We start from the raw sequence: 22361 nt of genomic DNA, 5'->3' as shown, positions 1-22361 counted from the left end.
TCCAGTGAATCTCTGTGAAGTGAGAATCCAAAATGCATAGAAGTTTCTTGTCCTATTACCATAACTCTGATCAAAAAAAGAACAAAATGCTGTCTCAGTTTTGCTCACTTTCCCTGTTTCTGAATCTGTGTTCCTTTTAATTTTTGTTCAGTTAAATCTATCCAACTGAAGAATATATTTGAAAGGCTATTTTCACGTTTGACTTACAGCATCAAAATGTATGCAGCTAATCTGCTTTCTTGATTATTTTGTTTAGATTTCAAATAAAAATAATCCAGACCTAGTAGGAACTTTATAGATGATAATTATTTGCTATATGAGACCTATACATGATTGAAATAAAAATTCAGTTACCAAAATGGAGTTTCAAATCAAATTACTGTAAATTATGTCACACTGTAAAAGTAAATGGTACATTCAAAAAATAAGATATATTACAGGTTCAGAAAACTCAACATAGTTAAGAAACAAACCCAAAAAGGGTAGGTGTAAGACAACATGTCTGTAAGAATATGGGGTAATGCTGATGGGTCGAAAGTGAAAACATTAAATGTACTTGAGGGGTTATGTTTGAAGAAATAAGGAAAGATGTTGATGAGAATAAAGATATTTAGTGCATTGGGAATAATATGGGAATTGAAAAGGAAGGTGAGGTAGATGGAAGGAAGCTGTTGGATAATAGAATGGATGGAAGAAAGATTAGAACTCAGTGAGAGAAACGGTAGTTGGAGATAAGATTTAAAACAGGAGTAATGGTATCAGTATATCAAGAGCCTAAATTAATTATACCTTAAAAATTTATTTTTAAGCTTTTCTTTTGGGAATCCAGCCTGGTAGATCTTGCCATACAGTTAAATACTTCGGGTGGCTTTTGAATACTGGATTTCCACTGAGACCAGCCGCATTGCCAGAATTTCTCATGCTACCATTTTCTGTTGTTTCTCCCAAACTTATCAAAGGACCAAAAGATAATGCCAGTCTGCTGCACTCTAGTTGATATAAATCATATTAGCCCACCATGTTCTTGTGGGAGTGTCTTACATAACTTAAAACAAACAAACAAACAAAAAACCAGCCAAGCAAACAGGAAAAGAAACGCCTGTTTTGTTGTCCCATCCTCTAAAACTGTTCTACCTACCACTGTCATCTTCAGTGTTAGCCAAGGACTGAAAACTTAGACATGTATTGGACACAATGGATATTGGTGCCTTTTTGTCCCCAAATGCAGATATAATTGTTATTCATTCAAACAAAGTAAATTTTGTGGCAGAAATTTTACAGAATGGTACAAATATATGCAAATGGCACGTGCTCCTCTGTAATTCCCCAGAAGAAGCGACAGAATCCTTCTACTTTATCTGGAGCTTCTGTAGGGCACTGGTCCATTTTTCTGCCCATGTAACACAGCTCCATTTGACCTGGATCACCAGAGGGCACTGCTGGGTCTCTTTAGGGGGCCGCACAGCTAGTCTGTGCCTGGGAGATAGTTGATGACTAGAGAGGGAGCTGGATTTTTTTCATAACTTAATCTCTGATAATACCTTTTTTACTCTTTGAACCAATGAACAATCTGGAAAGAAAATGACAGAAAATACATTTCCTGGGTTTTGGTATGGGTTTGATTTTTTGGGCTGGTTGGGTTTTTTTTCACTCCTATCCTTTCTCTTACCATGGAAGCCTGACTCACACATTCCTACTTCAGGCACCTAAAGTATGATTCATGAGCAGACATTTAGTACCCACAGTTTCCTGGTAATCAATAAAAGCATGCACTTCTATGTGGCAACTCACTGCTTCCACTGGACAACAGGAAAATTGCATTGCCTGTGAATAATATCTCAATAAAGGGAGATTAGGCCTCTCTATTTTTAATCTACTTGATTACTTTACACTTTATGTTCACTTTGTAATGAAAGAATGATGAGGAAAAGTTTCTTCACAAAAGGCTATCTCTTTGAGTGTTCAGCTTAGAGAACATTTACAAACATTTTGCACTGATGAAAAAATACTTAAAAGATATTCAGAACTGTAGGTTGCTTCTGAATGTGGCAGTAGTGGCAGGAAAGTAAACTTCCATGTAATAATGATTTACATTACACTTGAGCTTTATTATTTGACTTACGCTATACTGAAGCTTAAGTAACATGAAGTCTGTGGATAGAATAAATGACTTTTTCTTTTTCCCAGTGAGATACTTAACGTGCTAGCATTCTTGCATATACTGTGAAAGTTACTTCTGTAGCTTCACTTCAACCAGCTACATGGAGGTAACGGTGGTTCTGGTGTTATCTGCCATAGGCTGTTCACAAGCAGTGTGTCTGTTATGTATTTGTTAGCATGAGATTGCTGCCAGTACTTGAGAGTGAAAGAATGTGCAGAATGAGTATGTGCCAGCCAGCATGCCCCGGCAGGGCTGGGAGCTTGTGCGTTGGGGGCATAGCTAGACCATCTGGGAGGATGGGTTAGTTCTGCTGGAAGGCGCTGCGAGCTGTGCAGATTTGTTTTTCAGGTGGCATCCATGGAGGATTCTCATCCCTTTCCTGAATGTGGTGGTCTCTCGTGACAGGAGTCTTTGCTAGGGCTGGAGGAGTCAGTATGCATATCCTTTGAGAGTAGGAATAAATATGGTATATAATTTTTGAGGAATGTCTTAAATAGAATATTACCTCTTCAGTTGTAAAAAAGAAAAAAAAAAAACCAACCAAATCTACCTCTCAGTGTTTCTAGGTATTACAGTAACAGTGGTATGTCTTACATTAAAACTCTGTCTGTAGAATATATTGGAGGAATTAATGCTAATTGGTTTTCTGATATCAGGAAGAAACTGTTAATAGCTGGTCTTCTGTAAAATAGTACAAGACTGAATGAATTTATGGATTTTTATCAGTAAATACTTGTTTAATTGTAAATGCCATATGGATTACCCCCGTAGTGTTCCTCTCATAATATTAATGTTTCAGAGTATAAAATGTGCTGCACAGCAAATATGTGATGTTCAAAACCTCATCTATAAAATACTATCTTTTTTTCAGTGTCTGTAACTGCTTCACTAGCCACTACAGCTGGAGAGTATAAGATACGGGCACAACTACAAAAACTCAGATTAGATCCACAGATGATCTATTCATTAATTTGCTTTTTCCTGCTTAAGTGAAAAACTAATGTCTAATAAGGAAGTGTACAGTAGGTTCTTTGATGTTAAAAATGCTCATCTTTCATGCCTGAACCCTTTTTTTGCCTTGATTTTTAAGCACAATTAGTATTCATTAAGCTGTGGTCTGACACAAAATAGATGTTTAAGATAGATTGTTTTTAACTGGTGTGTTACCTTTATACCATACTTCTGGGGCAGGAGACTTACAACTTTCATACATAGTCATGTATGATATTTAAAGAATACCTGATATGACTGTAGCCTAAGAATAAGCCACCTAGGACAGATATGTAAAAGTCAAAGTTTAAGTGAGGTTAATCTTGACATCCCTGTTTACCTTAAATTTTAAACTCTGTCATCTTTTGACATTGGACACATTTGCTTATTGCATTTCTCACAACTGAGTTGCATTTACATTTAAATACTACTTTCGTGTTTTCTTTCACTCTTATGATGCTCCTGTGATTAGATTACAGGTGTCATAGTATTTATTTTTAATCATTATTAGAATTATTTAAATTATGGAGCATCCTTTTTTTTTAGTGGCTGGGAGTTTCAATAAAATTAAGTTTTAGCCTGTTTTAATCAAAACCATCCATTAAACATCCCTTGAATTTTGTTGCCCTGCTGTCGTGTAGCTGATTGTATTGATAAATGAGGAGAACTAGACAATCATGTATTCAAAAATACAAATCCTTTAGGCTGTTAAGTAGTATTTCTTGTAAATTTGTAAAGAAGCTGCAGATTGCTAAAACAGAAAATCATAATGCAGTTTGTGATAAAGATTTGCTGCTGTGCAGGAAGATGTTCTGAGTTGTGTGGTTGTGCTAAAAGGATTAATGTAGAATTCTGCAAATAATCCTCTGAGTTACAAAGAATACGTGAGGGTACTAGGGACAGTTGCATTTAATGAAATAACTTAGAGTGCTGTCAGGTCTTCTGAGATTTGACAGATGCAGACCCTAATGTTAGCATGCTCTCATAAACAGCAAGCAGTACAAGCAGCACGATAAGGTGCTTGCTTACTCAGTCTACCTTGCTATTTTTATAGCAATCCATGCAAGAGCCTTCCAGCTGAGAGTACAAGAATTTAGAGCAGATTCTCTTAATGTTCTTCTGATATGCCCATAACTATAGCAGACTGCTGTTGTGAGCCTCCCTGTTTCTTTCTCCAAGGCACACCACAAACACAAACGGGTTGATCTGAATAGAATTTTTTTTCCCTCAAATTAAGGAGGTACTCAAGTTAGTTACTGTGTCAAAACAGTTTGGATATTCCTAGCTATTGATGACTTGAAATTATTTCTGGCAAATTCTCTGGATTTTAAGACAAAGATTCTCTTCTTTGCATATATCTGTACAATAAGAACATGAAATTGAAAACTTCCAAGCCAGTCATATTAACTATTCTTCTGGTTTTGCCTTGAACTGAAAGCAGCTAAGTAAACAGAGTTATTTTGAACTATTTTGTCATGTTCTTCAGTTGGACGCTGTTTAGCATCTAGCTTGTCACTCTGGAGATAGCTGAGCATAGATGAGTATTTACAGAAAATTAATGTGATTTTAATAACCTTTGGACTTGATATAAGCTTGCATAAAAGGAGAAACCAGCTATGCAGCAATAGTAACAAAGCAGATGAAGCTTACGCCACATAAAATTAATGATGTGGTAAGGAGCGGGAAGCAACTGAAACACAGCATGTATGGTAGTGGTCCTTTTTTTAACAGTATATACCAACTGGTTTTCGCTTAAACTTATGACCTGATGAAACTTTAAAATTACTCAGTCCATGGTCCAAGATGGAGGTTTGTTACAATGACAACTGCATACTTGAAATGGTTATACATCAGTTACTTTTTAAAGTTTTTAAATGTTCTCACCAGTTAATGCACCCCCCACCAAAACGCAAGCCCAACCCAAAAGCCAAGTATCCACTTAGTATCACAAAACATAAAGCTATGAGCAGGCACAAGACTTCATGAACATCTGCATTTTATTCCAGAAATCTGGTTTCTACACGCAGTGTTATAATCATAATAAAGGACTATGAGGTTAATGACCTGGGGAAGAAGCAGCTGATCAGAATTATTTCCCTTAATGTCAAGAAAATTAAGAATCCTCTAGCTTTTTTCCTCTTACAGATACAGAAATTACATCGTATGCTTGCTGTTATGTTCACCTCTTGGTTTTAGAACTGGCACCTCTCCAGCCCCAGCATAGAAATACAGCTCTGAGATATCTGGATTAGCAAAGAATTTGTTTAGCTAGTGCTACGGTTGCACGGTAGGGACCATACAGGGCCCGCAACATGTGCTGTCAGGCAGAAGATTTAAAATTGCATGGGGCATCTAATGCATGGTTATAAGTAAACGTTTCTTTTAACGTTTGATTGTTTAGATCTCTCTTTGATTATTTTCTTACAGTTTTTACCTGATTGGACTTCTTTTTTAATTATAATTTTAATAGTCTGAAATGTGCACTGACAAATGCGGGAAAACTTGATCTAAGTAGTTTGTAGCAGGTACGGTTTTTGCTGATCTGTAAAATATGATGTAAGAGCACAGCCACTCTTTCAGAGCACATCCCCAAAAGATCTGGCCAGAAAGTTAGTATTCTGAAGATGTCATGATATATTGTTAGCCATCTGCAGGAATATTTGCTTTGTAAATAAACTCAGTGTTCTTATAATGCTTGTGCAGATGTGTTTTACAGTTTACTTAACACTTCTTTTGCTGAAAATCTTAAATGAGCTTTGTAAAATCATAATGCTGTAGTGTTCAGCTTACTGCCAGAATAACACTAAAGGTTACAGATTTCTGTTTATTTGTAACATTTCTCTCAGAAGATGCTGTAAAAATGTGAAAGTTGGTCTCAGTTAAAAATCAGTTCTTCAAGACAGCATATTTAAAGACTCCCACTGTGGCCTAAATGTGACAGCAGCTTTCTCTACTTCTGTTAGTTAAGAGATGCAGTTTCATAATTTACCTTACCTGTGATTTTCCAGTGCCCATACTGGAGAAGTTTATGTGCTTTTTAAAAATAATAAATATCATAACAAAAATAAATACATTTTTATTAATAATAGACAACTAGAACAGAGCTGTTGGTATTTTGAATGAAGAGAACCATTCACTCAAGCCCAAAAGTGAAAGTAAAATTCCTGCTATCAGTTTAGCTAGGAGGTGATTTAAAACACTGACTGAACTAAACATAATTTTGGATTTGTTAATCAAAATTTATATAATCAATTCAACTTTACCTTGTTTCAAGTTTTTTAAAAAATTTAACAGTGATGGAATAGGGTAAAAATTGTTTTGAAAATAGGTATATTTACATAATAGTGTAACTAATGCTTTAATATATATTAAGCATAGTTAATCTCATACAGATTTCCTATAATTCAGAAGTATTAGTAATGAGATTTAGCAAGCCTGTCCCTAATAAGTTCTTGATTAGATCCACTGAGTGAGAAGATATTCAACACAAGTCTTGACACTGTTCAAGAATGCATATTTCAGTCTAAAAGAAAATGAGTTTACTGTATTTGTTAGGTGTTTCAGTTTTTTGGCTGCATCATGTCTAGTTCTCCTGAATCTTTAGAATAATTTATCTTAATAGCTGACCTTAATTGTACATTTGAAGTTTACAAACATGCCGGTATTGGAAGAATAGCTTAGCTCTACATCAACTAAATGCTGTAGTAATTCTGAAGCAACTAGTAAACATCAAATAACCATCTTCCTGTTCACTGCAGGTAGAAATGAACTGCACAAACTTTGGCTGTGTTTGTAGTTTTGTGCATTAATTTCTGATGTGAAAAGGTTAACAGTTACTTTTTCTCCTTGCTGCATTGGAGGCTCAGAGCTTTGTTTCAGGCAGAAGAATAAAGCAACTTTTATAGTAAACCCATTTGTCACTCTGGATATTTGTAAGGATATTCTGAATGCTGTCTTTCATAGGTTTGTTTTTTTTTATAATACTCTATGAAATTTATAGTGTAGTGTGCTGAATCCTTTGATTTTATGCCCTCAATATGATCTGTAAAGACAGGTTTATATTATTTGTCTACTGCTGGTCATGGCAACATTCATTATATTATTGTGAAAAGTTATTTCAATAATTCAGATTTTATATTAAATTTACCTGGGAACCTTTATCTCTACAAATTGGAAGATTATTTCATTTTTTAAAAATACTTCTAAAATTGCCCTCAGTAGTAAAGGCAGGATGATCAACAGTCTCCTCCAGTATTACTTGTGTTGGTGCTTTGTGTTGGATCCTTTCTTTTCTGGCATTTTTAACATTAGTTGCTTCATCTCTGTAAAAGCACTGTGACGGGCTTTCCTTTGCCCAGCTAAGATGCTTCTTTGATCAGTATCTGTAACATTCACAGTGACTGTATAGAGTCTGAATTGCTGTACATTTCTAGTAGCATAAATGCTAGTTTAGGAAGTTACTAAATAATTAGAGGATATGTCGTATCAGTTCCTCTTTGTAACCATTATATATGAAGCTATTCTAAAAGGGGATAAAATTGATACCAGTAAAAGGTGCAATTTTACATTTCATATAGATATGACTGAATCTGTGATTAATACAGTAATTGTTTATTTCTAGGTTTTGTGTTTATTTACAAGAATATTACAGGAAGGAAAGCTATTTGTTCTGCTGAGTTTACTAGCATCCCAGATGGAACTTAGAGAAGTAACAGATAAAACTGCAGGCAAGGAATCCAGATTGCACTATATGCATTCAATATGCTGATACGTAAATTCAGTCAGAATTTTAGGCAATTTCACTATATGCAGCAACAAGGCATTTGTCCTAGGTATTTATGCTATGTGGGAATTTTTCAGTTAGTACACTGTATATCTTCAAAAGTCCTCCAATATGTAATGTAGTTAATTAGAAATCTTTCTAAAATCTCTTGAAACTATAGCATGTTCCCAAGACTTTCTGAAGCTAGTTCCCCTCCTCTAGGTGTGAATAGAGTTATTTTCACATTTGAGATGTCAAGGTAGTCCACCCGTTTGTGTCTTGGTACAACCATTTCAGTATACATGGAGATCCTTAGCTGTTCTCCTTCGTTTCTTACATGTAGGTTTCATAAGTTGAGGAAGGCTTTTCAGTTTTATATGGTAGATATGTCTACCAAAATGGTACCATAAAGCTTAAAATTAAATTATATTTAATGGACTTGGGGAATTTCATTCAAATTTGGAATTAAGTTAACATGATGTTACTAAGGTTACCTCCAAAATGTAATTTTCCTTGTTTGTGGAAATCGAGTGCAGATTCAATGAAATGGGGTTTTTTATGTGTGTGTACTGTCATTCGCAAATACAGGACCCTTTTGAAATTATTGCTTATGCAGACATCAGCTGCAAAAGTGACCACAACTGACTGTCCATTAGAAAACTTGCCCATTTTATGTCCATAGTATCTAAAACTTCTATTTCTTTTCCACTAAGTAACCAAGCACTACAAATCTCATATTTTTCAAAGATGTTGGTTAGTGTGGGTTTTTTATTTTATTTGTATTTTTAAGAAAATATTTGCTTTCAACTTGAGTCCTATATATCAAGTTTCAGTGGAGGGTACATATGGGGGGAAAAGCCAAGTTTACAGTAGAACTCCCTGTGTAACTTAACTTATCTTGTAGTGTCACAACTTTGTCAGTGTAACATACTGTGGTTATTTTTATTTTGGCTTATTCTTTGACAACTCATATGCAATCTTGAATGACTGGTGTAGAGCATGAAGTCGTCTTAAGCAATATAAAGGAATATAGGAATTAGTAAGGATTTTCTGTTTAGGAGATACATAGTTTTCCGTTCTTCCTCCACTTATATTTCTGCAATAGAAATGCATAATGTTATGTAGAATTTCTACTGTGAAGCTTGCTTGCCTTCCTAAATTATTTTCTGATTCCTCAACCTCTGTGTCTGTGAGTGTATTCTTTTATTTCAGCACCTAAGAAATTATGTGAAATCTTCTGTGTTTCCTGTTGCCTCTCAGAAGCTGTAATGTTTAAGAAAAAAGGAAACAGAAACCACAGCTGTATATTATTCATATTACTTTTAAGAGAAAGTACGTGAGGCATCTACTGCTGAAAAGATTTCAGTTTTATAATTTAAAGTGCAAGACCAGTTGGTATCCATAGTCACAACAGTACAAACGGACAACTGCTGAAGAAGGAATGAAAATAGCTCCCTTGGTGCCCTGTTGCCATAGGGGAAGAATCCTGTTGCAATTCGCAGAGGAATACTGCTGCAAGAAATTGCAAAATAGCATTTTGGCAGATTATAGTGAGGTGTTTATAAATACAGAAGCTGAACTGTATTAAGAAACTTCTTGGCAGTTTTCAGAGCATTTGCTGGTTTAGTTTAAAACCCAGATTATAAACGTAACAAACTGGAGATTGTATTGAAAAATCACTTAAAAGGAGATATATTGAGGCTTGGCTTATTTTACCTGTATCATTATTTCACAATCTTCCTGTAATGTTGTGTCACAACAGGAGAAAGGGTGTGGTAGCACTGTACCAATCCAGTCATAGAGAAAAGGAGGATGCAATCCTGATACCAGTATGCTTTTGTGTATACAGTTATGCATGGTTTTGTTATGGAGTGAGGAGGAAGTCTGACCTTTAAAGACAAAGGTAAATTTGTGCTTCTTTTCTGATGTCCTCCTGCCATATGTCTGACTTTACAGGTGCTCTACAAGTCTAGGAGTGGTTCTTTATGACTAGTCCTTTCAAACCCTCAAGTTGCATCAGGGGAGGTTTAGATTGGGTATTAGGAAAAATTTCTTTACTGAAAGATTGGTCAGACATTGGAAGAGGCTGCCCAGAGAGGTGGTGGAGTCATCATCTCTGGAGATGTTCAAAAAACGTGTAGATGTCACACTTGGGGAAATGTTTTAGGAAACATGGTGGTGTTGGGTTGACGGTTGGACTTGATGATCTTAAAGGTCTTGTCCAACCTCAATTTTTCTATGATTCTGTGATTTAAGATAGCTTTGAGATTTCTGCTCTCAGTTTCTCCAATCTTTTCTTGCTCCATATGAGCTATTCACTTAGAACCCTGGAAGTCTGTGTCCTGATCAGCCTTGCACTAAACCATCTTACAATAGGTATATAATACAGTTTTTCAGCCTTGTCTATCCCTTATTGAAAACATCTTCATTCCAGCAAAATCACATGATAGATTGCTTATCCAAGTCAATTATGGTCTTCAACCTGCTGTTATGCAAGCTTTCACGTGGAGCATTTAGGCGGTCTCTTAGATCTTGAAGGTTAGTCATTTGTCCATCAGGGTGCTGTAGTTGCAGTTGTAGCTCAGGGTTGAGAATACCCATGTGCAGGTGTAAGTTTTTGGAACGAGCTCCTCCATGAGCAACAGCAAGATTTTATTCAGCAATCGCTCTGTCAAAACATTATCTCCCGCACTCGCAAGAGGTCTTTGTCCATCGACACGTGTTTTCTCAGCGGCTTGCCCCTCCATGGCCCTTTGGCCTTCAGCTGAAGCTTTCTCTGCAGAAGTTTCTGTGTGGAATCTGGAGGTTATTTTAATCAAACTGTGCAGCAGGATTGTCAACAGCGATTAGAACTCATTTGTTGCGTATCTGGAGACCTGGGTATCTTTACATACTGTTTACACAGACGATAATTGACAAAGCGCAGCTACTGTTGGTAGTTAAACATACCTACTTACCAAGAATAATGCAATCATAAAAACTTGCAAAAATTAGTACATTTGGAAAAGAGGTTCTGCTCTTGCAGTTTGTCTAAGGCTCTGAGGTCCAGGTGGTTTGGACCTGGAGTTGTTCAAAACCCATTTGTTTTGGAGTTGACTATAGTAAATAGGCAATCATTTAAAAATGAAGAAGAGAAAATTACTTAACCAGTAAGTGAAATTCAAGAAACACGTGTGTATACATTTTTATTTCTGTGCTCCCTGCTCTGGGATTTGGAAAATGTATAATACTTTTGGCATGGAGCATACAGTGAATCAGGAAGCATAAATACTGAATGAATGGTATTGTGAAACAGGAGTTTCTAGGTTTGAATGCTTAAAACCGACCCCTTTGACTGACCAGAGCTGCACACGATGTTCTCAATATCTGCGTACACAATGGATTTATGCAGTGGTATAGATATTTTCTGGTTTATTGTCTCTTCCTTCCTTCCTACTGAACACTTTTCTATAATAAACAGAAATCTTGTTTTCTGAGTCAAAGCAGTCAGCTCAGCTGACATTTTACATGTGAAGTTAAGATATGAGGCAACGATACCAGTAAGAAAAGTATGTTTACCTGTATTGAGTCAGGTGGGATACTTTGGGAGTTCTTTAGTCAGCCCTGTTCTTGGGTTACTCCGGATAGCTCAGCAGAGCTGGGCACCACATTCATCTCCTGGAACATCTTGGGCAGCGCAGGACCCTGCAGGGCTCTGCATTCTTCCATAGTGAAAATTACCATGTTTTCCTAACATTGTTTTTCTCCTCAATAATTTAACCAATCTCAAATTATTTATCTATTTAACTTACTCTTTTATCCCTTACAGGTAGCATAGTCTCTTTAAAAGCCTCTGGTGAAACACCTTGTGGAATTTATCTAGGGAATTCCAGTAGACTGCATAACTAAATGTGCTTTTTCTGTATGCTTGTTGGTTCCTTAGAAGAACACTAAGTTTGAGCCATAGTATTTCTTAATTTAGAATTAAATTTGTTCACATTTGTTGCAGACTAGAATATGATCCAAAAGTAGTACTAGACTCCTGAGAAGGATTTGCTGCCCTATTCCGCTCACTTCTAATCTCAGTCCATTAAATGTAGGAATTAGCAAAATTATTGTTTAACAAAAAATATCCATATAAATATTTTATTTCTAGTCTGGTTGAGAAGACGTCTGTTTTCAGTAGAACATCAGAAATCCATTCCGTGGAATTATTGCATTTTAGAAGTGAGACTAAAACTCCCTGTAATCTGAAAAAATAGCCACCACAGCCTTTAAAATAGAATCAAGGGGTCTCAGCCAAGTAGAGCAAACAAAAAATTAGCAAAATTGCCTTATAGTTTATTCAGAGCACCAACTTTTTACTTTAATGAAATGTACATAAGAGTGAATAACTGTGAGAACTGTGAGTTGTGTTGGTTCCACACGGAAAATGAAAAGTTACAGCCTTGACATTACAACACGTATTTGAGTTCTTTTGTCACAGAGCTAAAATTCTCAAACCTGTGTTAACATTTTGAAAACCTGGTCAGGTGTGATCACGTTAATGTAATTTTTGGCATTTGTTAGAGGTCTAAGTAATTGTTGTCATACATGTAATTGTGGTGGTATCAGATACAGAGGCAGAACTGTTGGTAGCCTGACAACTAACTCTTCTATATGTGAAAGTGTCTCAATGCTAGCAGAGCAGATCTTATCCATCAAGTTTCGTAACAAACACAGTCTAAGGACTTAAAGTCAGATTGATGATCAGATTTATAACACCAAATGTTAGGTAGCTTTCTAGTGGGACTTTGGAGGGGGAAAAAGACAAAGGGAGACTTCGGTAGATACTTTTGTAAACTGGTTAGTTGTAAGCACTACTATGTGTCCGAACACCTGCTTGCATAGCACTGTCTCCAGTAACACCCTCTGCATGGAGTCATTTTGGGCCACCCTGCATATTCCGAGTGGAAACGTAACTCTCTGGGCAACTTGAACATTGTATTTGGCGCGCCCCCCCCCCCCCCCCCCCTTTTTTTTTAATTAATAAAACAAACCAAGTGTTCTAAACACTTCATGTTTTCTAAAATGTTCATATTTTATTCACTTGCTGACAATATGGTTCTGAAGTCATTATAATATATCCTTGCTTTCTATCTGTATAGCCCTGTCAGTTGAATTTAAGGCTCCTCGTTCTCCTTGTATTTACAGAGTAGTAAGTGTGATGGTTAAATATATAAACAGGACCTAGAAATAATACTTGAATCAGACGTTCTTGCATTGAAAGCCTAGAAATTAAGGAAGAGGTGCTATGTAGCTCAGCATAGGAATATTGCTGTTACGTTTCTGTAGGGGCAATTCAGGAATCATCCAAATAAAGCTGACATTTCTGTATACTACAGCTGCCTACACATTTCCTATTTTTCTTGATTGTTATTGGCTATTAAACTGTTTCCCAGAACACACATCACCATGTTCTCTAAAGGAAGTTAGTTTTGCTCAAATGAATTTTGGAAAACAAAGCAGCCTTTCAAGATACTTTTTCTTCCCCAAAAAACCATACAGCAAACAATTTAAATACAAATATTCTAGCATCTTTGTGAAAACTTGCATCTCAGCATGTCATAACGTTTTTCCTCAGTAAGAAATACAAAATACTAAATAGACTTAATTCCATTCTTAACATCAAAGGGCAGGGATTATTTGAAACAAGTGAGGGTTGTTCTCCACAACTTGATTTGATATATCTTACTTCAGATTGATTTACAGAAATATGGCTCCTTGTACTTCAGCAAAATGCTGCTTGACACACAACCCTTTGTGTTAACCAATGTATTCAGCATTTTTGTGTTTTGCCTCATTATGTTACATCTTTGGCTATAATTCTATGTTATTTCATAATTCAGTATTTGTGAGTATTTGGGTATGTATATTGATGGAGATAGGATGTTTCTTTTCTTTAACCCTAATGATGGCTTATCAGAACATTAAATTGAAATTAGGCCTGTGTGATTTAGAGTTATGATTAACAGAAGTCACACCCATACACTTACTTTTGCTACTCGTTACAGCAGGTACTTAGCTGTGGTGCATAACTTTAACATCTGAATTCTATCCCTGGGTCCTGCTGTCCTGCTGTGTGATTTAATAACTTCACTTCTCTGGCTCACTTTCTCTATTTTTGAAATAAAAATAATGATGCTGATCTCTTTTGTTTCAGCACTTAATGCTTTTTCTGCTATAAACCTCAGTAGGAGAGTTACAAGGTCATGATAGTAATAGAAGTAGATTCTTACTGGATGTTTCCAAAGATCAAAAGCTTTAAGGAAAAAAAAAGTGTTAAACTATTGTAGTGCATGTATGCTTGAGCAAAGAATAACTGCTGTATGAAGGAACTGTTTGATATTACGGACCAAAGCGCCTTAGTTCATGGGAAAATGTTACCCCACTACTTATGTTTTAATGAAATATTCTAATATTGGTTTAAGCAAGTGAACTAATTGATCTTAGAGTTATTTTAAGCACTTGATGAGTGTAAAACTCTATGAAAGTACAGTAGACTTGGAGGTTTTTCTCCATGATAAAATTGGGATAATATTTACATAAAAGGCCATCTGTAATCATTCAAGTCAACCTTGAATAGGGAGACATGCAGACATATATTTCAGTAGTTAGACAAAATTTATTAACTTATTGTAGATGGTATAATGTAAAAATAATTTTTCACAATCGCATTAACTTTGATGTAGCTTGAAATATCTGTTTTCCTTGTCGGACTTGGCAATTCAGGATGAAATGCAGGACTTGGTCTCTTAGATAAGCTGATTATTTTGCAGGGCAGTCATATAGGCTTGTTGTTGATATTCCATAGTGGACAAAAAGGTTGCATGTTTAGTTTTTATGCTGTGTAACTGCAATCTCTAACTCCTACTTCAGCTCTCATTCTTCAGCTTGGGATGTGACTGAAAATGGCTGTAGTGCCATAGGATAGCTAACTGGTAAAGCCTGTTTGGAATGTGGGTAAGCGAGCCATTTTGGCAGTAAGCAGAGTAGTAAAGAGCACTCTTTTTCCCTTAGTTGACTCCCAGGCTAAAATTAAACAGAGTTAGATATTTCCACATTTAGTAATTTACAATGCATCTGTTCTGAGTCAACTAGCAGAATGAACTAATTACCTGTATGCTTTTTTTTTTTTAAAAAAAGAACTCTTCATTTGGGTGTAATATGCAGATCTGCATTTTTATAGTATGCCTTAGTGGAACTGCCCTTCAAAACAGTATGATAATAAGTTAAAAGATTAGTTCTTCTCTCTGTTATCCTTTAAAATAATTGGATACTAAATTAATAATGCTAACTCAACCTGTATCGGCACCTGCTTATCATTCAAGTGTCCTGAGACATCTAGGAGTCATGAGCTCAATGCTAAAATAATTCATGGTGTAGTTTATATAGCAAGATGGTATAATGTTTTCTTTAGTTACTTAGTTACTAAAAATAAACAAAACTTGTAAGAATTAGTTTTTATTGTAGATCATTCCCTTTGTTCATATTTGTGATCCCTCCCCAATAGAAAGTGTACATTAACTAGAACTTAAACTTCAGTTTCCTGTAGAGGTTTTTCAGTTCATTTTATAGGGGAATACCTAAAATGATTTACTGAAAGTTTTTACTGGAAATAGCAATATAGATGTGTTTGGATACTGCATACACGCAGAGCAGAATTTAGAAAGAACTCTGCCAGTGTGCTCCTTTATTGTTGCAGAGATAAAATACATTTTTCTGCACATAAATAGCAAGGCTGCTTCTCAATGTCTGGTGCGTCATGGTATGTGGTGGCGGTGGTGGTGGTGGTGTTAAATGTTGAGTTTCAGTAAGTTAATTTATGACTGAACTATTATTGCCTATTCTTCCTAGCAATTTTTTTCCCCAAAATGTTGGGAGTGACTCAGTAATGCAGTTCACTCTTTCACAAGGTTCTTACATCTCCAAAAAGAGAGCTGTTTTGCCAAGTGCTGCCATCTCCCTTCTTCTTAAGGCGCTCATTCACCTCTACATTTCTCTTTCACCATCCTGCTGCCTTCATCCTTTTCTTCTCTCTCTGTGATATTTGAAGCCCTTTCCCATTCTTCCTTATCACTGCTGAGCATCCCTCAGCACCACCACTCTGCTGCTTGACTTCGCCCCATTTCACCTATCCTGCCTTTACTTCCGGCCACTTTTCTCTGCAGCTGCATCCCCCAGGTGTTCTCTTCCACCTCACCAGAAATGTACCATATTCCCTTTTTTGTCCCCCTTATTTTATGCTTGAATTTCCCTTTTGAAGGAGAGGGTAGGGCTAAAGTCCCAGGCTAGTGATCTCTCTCCTCCCTGTTCCTCCAGCAGCCTTTGCTCAGAACTCAAGGTGGGAGGAGGTGGTGCAAGAGCCAACCCAAGTGCAGGAGGCCCCAGGTTATCCTTCGCAGGCCCCCTGTCTCTTGGGAGGACGAGAGCTTTGCTGCAGCTGTTATCGTCCAAGGAAGCTTGTTAAGAAGCTCGTCTGCAGGATGAGACTGCCAAGTGCAGCTGTGCTCTGCTGCCTCCTGTTTGTCCTCCTTCACCGCCCGCCTGCAGCCCCCCCCCCCCCCCCCCGGTTCGCTCCTCGTTCGCTCCTCCAGGAGAGAGCCGAAAGCTGGGGAGGAAAGAAATTATTTGACCAAACTGCACCTGGTAAATGACACTGTGACTTTGAGGAAATTCTCAAATATTCAAAGATTATGTGGTGTTGGGTTTGATTCTTATTTTTCAAATAATTTACTAGATAGATGTAATAGATAACTCTGGCAAGAACTGGGATCTGGAAAGAAAACCTAGTATGGTATGGGGCTAAGGTCTGTTTTTTTCTGAAATGTAAATTTAATTAAAAGGAGAAGAGGGGAGGGGAGAAAAGAAAGTTCACCACAATCTTAATGAAATCCAGGAAACTCGAGCATTGCATTTTGACAGAGACAAAATAGCAATTAAATTTTTTTCTTAGACATGTAAGGAGTCTGCTGCCAACTTACAGCTTGGTCCTCACACCAGTGAGATCTTCCTTGAAAACTGGGGGGGAAGTTCTTATTTCTTGGCATGAAAATACAAGTTTAAGAGGGTTTTTTTGGGGGGAGGGGGTGGGGAGGAGGAGGCAAATCCGAGAAGCTTTTCTTTGACTACATAGTTATTTACTTTGAAGAAAGCTGTTACACAGAAAACGACTTTACATAGGTGATTAAACTGCTCTTTGAATATAGTGGCTGACTAGTAAATGCGGCAGTAAATTTCAGTAATTCGATGTGACAGAAGTGGCTTGGTAGGAGGCCAAAGTTACCTGATGGTCGAATTAAAAGGCAGATAATATAATTGCTTATCTGACTACTTGTACTGGTGTTTGGGGTTGGTTTTTTGTGTTTTTTTTTTTTTCTTTTTTTCTTTCTCCCAGACACAAGCTATCAGTGACAAAAGACAACTGGAAAAAAACCCTATTTTGCTCTCTGTTCTACCTTACTTTAGAGTTTTAGGGGATTGTGCTAGTGTTACCTCACTGAAGTGAAAAGGTTTTCAGTTTCAGTTCAAAGCATGACTTAAGTATATTGAACTTGTTAGTTTTAGATAATTTTTGCAGTAAACAAGAAATTAAATTGAGTAACTAGCATCATGTGCTACAGTAACACTTTTTCTTTTCAGGAGTCTGTTATAAATATGGGGTTTTTTTGTTGACTTTGCCCGTAGGCTGACTTTATTCCTCACTCTTTGGGAGGTCTCTGATTCCCACTTGTCATATCACATATACATTAAACCTTTCATTAAGAATTGCTGACAACAGGCGGTATCTCTTAAAGATGTGGGATTCTCTTATTTTGGCATCCAAGCATCTTATAAAAGCTAATGATTGTAGCATATACTTTATCAGTCCTCTGTTACCTTCTGCTTCCTTTTTCTAGTGTCCTTCAGATCCTGCCACAAGGCATATTCACTGCTTTTCTTACTTGCACGTTACCCATTTCCTTTATGCTTGACATCAGCTTTGCCTTAAATTGCAGATTTATTTCTAAGGTTTATTACTGACATTTAAAACCATCAGATCACATCGACTAGTGTGTGTGTTAGGAGGAGTTCTGCATAGTGTGTGTTCCAACTCCAACCTTGTGCTCGGCAGATGATTTATCTTTGTGTATTTCTTGACTGCTATCTTCCCACTGTACTCATCAGGCTTTGCTTACGTTGCCCCAGGTTGGTGAGGCTTCTGCCGTTTGGCATTCAGCTGGTTTTAAAATTTTGTATATACAATAAACTCACAACTTACCTCTTTTGTGGGTTGTTTTTTTTTTTTCATTTACAATTTTGGTGATGTATTACAAGTGTTGAAGCATATGTTTTTGCAAGGTACATTGAAATATGTGACAAGCTTTCTGAATTTATTGGAATTATTAAATTCAGATTGCTGCATAATTATATTGTGTACTACAGAGTAAATATACTATATATTGCTTTAGGAACTATGAATCTTTGAATTAGAGAATTACTGTAATTCCCTAGAACTTGGTGATAGGACCTTCCAGCAACCAGGATTTTTTGTATTTAATACACTTCATAATTTCATTTATTTGTTGTAAAATTGCAAAACGTACATGCAAAGACAACTGCCTATTACTACTTGCCACACTCTTTCAATATAATCAATACCTTTGTCTTATATTAATCGATTTGCTTCTGAATTTTGCAGCTTTTTAATTAAGTTCTGCTCCAATAGATACTTTATCTGTACTGTTAAAACAAAAGCCTTACAAATACATCATCAGATTTTTAATACAGATTTTTAGTAGTGCTTCAAAAATTGGGTTTTAGTGTGCTTGCCTTGAAGTATATGATTTCTGGATATGGAGAATTGTTTTTCTCCTATTTTGAGCCTTAATGTTTCCATGTAAGTTTTTCTTCACAAGCATAAGAAAACTAGAAGTTTACTTTTAAGAAATGGAGACATAGTAGCTCTATCTTGTAATCCTAGGACTTCAAAAGTGAGATTTAAAGAAAATAAGATATGTTGTAAAACTTAAAATCCTAAGACCTCACAGTCCCGACACTGCCAGTGTTAGCAGAGTTCAAAAATTGGCCTTATTTTACGTAGCTAGTCCATGGAAGAATATTCATGACCACATTTACATGAAAAATGTTTATCCTGAGCAGCTTTGGGCAGAACACTAACCTAAACTAGACCTGCCTTTATTAAAAGAACCCCACTGTCCTAGATCAAGTTTTTCTTTATTGAGGTTGGGGGGAGTTGTGTGTTACAGTCTTCTCTTTCTGTCAAGGGTCTCATTGACTCATTACTTGCATAATGTTATTGTTGGCTGAGAATCTGACGAAAGGTGTTGTGTGTATTCAGTTACACACACAACTTTGTGAAAACAAGCATTTTTCTTGGCAAAACCTTGTAATAAGCAAAATCAAAATGCAATTATCTGCCTTTTTGTGTCTTTGTGTGTCCATAATACTGGCAGTGCTGGCAAGTTTACAATTTTCAAGAAATTGTTGAAGTTTATGATTTAATTATTACTCTTGAACAGAATTTAAAATAAATATATATGTAAGTCCAATCCAAACTAAGATATGCATCAAGGATGATATGTGTGCGAGAAAAAATGAATACATATATGGAGATTCTTTAGCAGATAGTTAACATTTTCTTTTCTGTGGTGTGTAGGTGCGGTACTCTTATCCAGCGTACAAGGATTAGCAATTAATGTTGATACAGTCCTGTATACTTGGCTTATCTACCAACCTCAGAAACGAGCTAGTAGACACATTCAGCAGGTATGTATTTTAGGGAGGGGAAGCTTTCTCTTCCATGTATGCCAGTAGTGCATTCTCATCCCACATATTTGTTTTTTGTCACTGTGTTCTTTGTAGTGTGCTACACATTCTGTTGAGCTTATTTTGAATTATTTAAAATGGTAAGTTTTGCATATTAAAATTTTCATTTCACAGCGTTTTCATTTATAATGTTTAATTAAAAGAATAGAGAGAATGTTTTTTTTGATGGTCACTGTTCAGGATCAGTATTTTGCAACTAGGTTTAACTACTGAGACCTCATAAGCCTCCCGAGTTGGAATAGTAAATCATGTTTTAACCATTTGGGACAGTCTATCAAATAATTGCATAACGTGTTATAAAATCACTGCTCTTATTAATTAATAGGAGATGAACCATATAGTTCATAACTTGACATAAGTGAATATGGTAGTAGATTCTGTATATAATGTCAAAACATATATTTTCATACAAAGTGCTTGCAAAAGATACAAGAAGTTAAGGCTGTGGGTCTGTGTGGCACAGTGTTTCCTTTGACATATTCTTGGCTTTCATGCCCCATACTCCTGACCTGGAAAGAGCACAGGTTTTGTCTGATTTTCAACTTTTTTTGAACTGTTTGGCAGACCAGTAGAACGTTCTAAAGTATAAATTTTCAGAATTGATCAAATAGTGGTCTGCGTAGCCTGATGTTCTGTCTCAGCTCGAAGTGGTCAATTATTAGAGTGGCCAATAAAAGAATCTTCCGTTATTTATCTCATAATTGTAGAACACTATGCACGTCAGGGAAGTTCATACTGGGCCCTTGAAGTGGGAAGAGTAACATGATCTGTAAACATTTGTTTCTCGTGTGTAAATGACCTTGTTAGGTAGTAATTGTCAGACATTAACTTGATTCCCTTTAAGCTCATTCTGCACCAGCACCATCTGAAAAACTTCAGTGTGTGAATTGCTGCTTTATCGTTTTAATAACTTTATGCTGTTTTTAAACATGTTGAGTTATTCTTCATTCCTGCATCATAACTGGAGCAGCACAACATTTCCTGGTATACCTCTTTCTTTTTTTTTTTTTTAAAGACTGTTTGTTTATTTTTGCAATACTATTACGTATCCTTCCAAAATGTAAAGGAGACTGGTTATTTCAAATGTTCTTGTAAAAGTCTTTCCTTAACATTAAGATATATAATCAGCTGTTGCTCAATGCTTTCTCTTTTGATTGCCTTTGTTGTATACTGAGTGACTAGAAAGGTTTAGTGACTACATGGGGAAACTGGTTTGTCCATGGTTTTGATCACCAGTGGCAAAATCTTTAACCAGATTTTGATTAAGTAGTTACTTTGTAATTTGTGTCATTACCTTATGCAGCCTTCTGAATTTTGTGATCTGATTAAAATTAATTTTAATTTAATTTTTAATTAAACAAATCTAATGTTATTAGCATTTAGAGTTTAGTCATTTGAAATCAGTTTAAATGTGAATTAATAAACTTACCTGTCGACATCATACTAGTTTCACCATTAACATCACTGTGGTGATAGACTGCATGTAATACTAGAAATGATGCTGTCTGTAGTAGTCATGAAGAAACTTTATTTGAAAAGAAAACTATACCTGTATTAAACTATCCTTAATCAAAGACTTTTTTTCCTTTCAGTAATATTGTAATTATCCTAGGATAAGAATTCTAGACGAGGTTATGGACTTGTGTAGTTTTTTATTGGAAGAGATTTAGCTTGTTACCATAGTCTAAACAAAACAAAAATGTTCTCTACAACCTTCATAATTTTTGACCATTTAATGGAACAACTGTAAGACATGCTTTCAACCAAGTGTTACAGTCAAAATGTTAGATTGATAAAGCTCTCTTCTTCCACATAGTCAGTGTTAGTTGCATCAGAAGAAAATACATGCCTTTAGAAGTTCCTTGTGTGATTCAGGGATCTTAAACGTTACGATATTTTAAATCTTAATGTCTACTTAATACAGTTATTTGCTCTGTTCTTTTGAGTAAGTCAAAATTTTGGCTTTTATCTGAAAACACAAAATCACAACGTCTTTCAGTACATTTGGGTTTGTGTACATGTTCTATCAAGTAATAACATTATGAATTCAGTAAGTTAAATTATTAACTATTTAGGACCACAGCTGTAGTCATGTAAACTTCTGATTGCATACAGGATAGGGCTGGGATTGTCTGGCTCCCCATAGAGACAGGTATGCCTTTACTTACTGGAACTTCTTCAGATTTATTTGCTTTTTAACTACTCCTCTGGGATTCTTAGGTTTGTAACACCAATTTGGTAGTACACATATTTTCTGTCTTTACTGAAATACTAACTGTGTTGGTGCGGTGTTGTCTGAAAGCATGAAAAGTTAGAAATATCAGAATATACTTCGTAAGCTGAAATGGGAGAGGACAGAACCAAGCATAAATGTAAATGTGGTTTTTTTGTTTGCCCCTTTTTTCTTTTTATCAAAACACATATATTTTCAATGAGTTTTCCATAAAGCCATACTGTGTCATCTTTAAGGTCAGTGTGATGAAGCCACCAAGAAATGTAATCCTCTTTGGCCTTACTGAGACTTTGTCAACTGGAAGAGAACAATGAAAGACTGCTGTGCTGGGGTGTGAGGGTACACACCGCCCTGCGAGGACTACCTCT

General features: G+C 36.1%; 1 protein-coding gene across 5 annotated transcripts in view; it reads left to right on the top strand.

The window, feature by feature from the left end:
- VPS13B (vacuolar protein sorting 13 homolog B) overlaps positions 1-22361 on the top strand; it is a 485884-nt gene that overhangs the window by 198714 nt on the left and 264809 nt on the right. For all 5 annotated transcript variants that reach the window (XM_064442323.1, XM_064442322.1, XM_064442320.1 and 2 more), the window contains exon 20: positions 19591-19700. In XM_064442323.1, coding sequence (XP_064298393.1) covers positions 19591-19700 — 110 coding nt within the window. The remainder of the gene's footprint in view (positions 1-19590; positions 19701-22361) is intronic.

Source organism: Phalacrocorax carbo, chromosome 2 (genome assembly GCF_963921805.1).
Source record: "Phalacrocorax carbo chromosome 2, bPhaCar2.1, whole genome shotgun sequence".
In the NCBI taxonomy this organism is placed as follows: Eukaryota; Metazoa; Chordata; class Aves; order Suliformes; family Phalacrocoracidae; genus Phalacrocorax; species Phalacrocorax carbo.
This window is presented reverse-complemented; position numbering and strand designations above follow the sequence as displayed.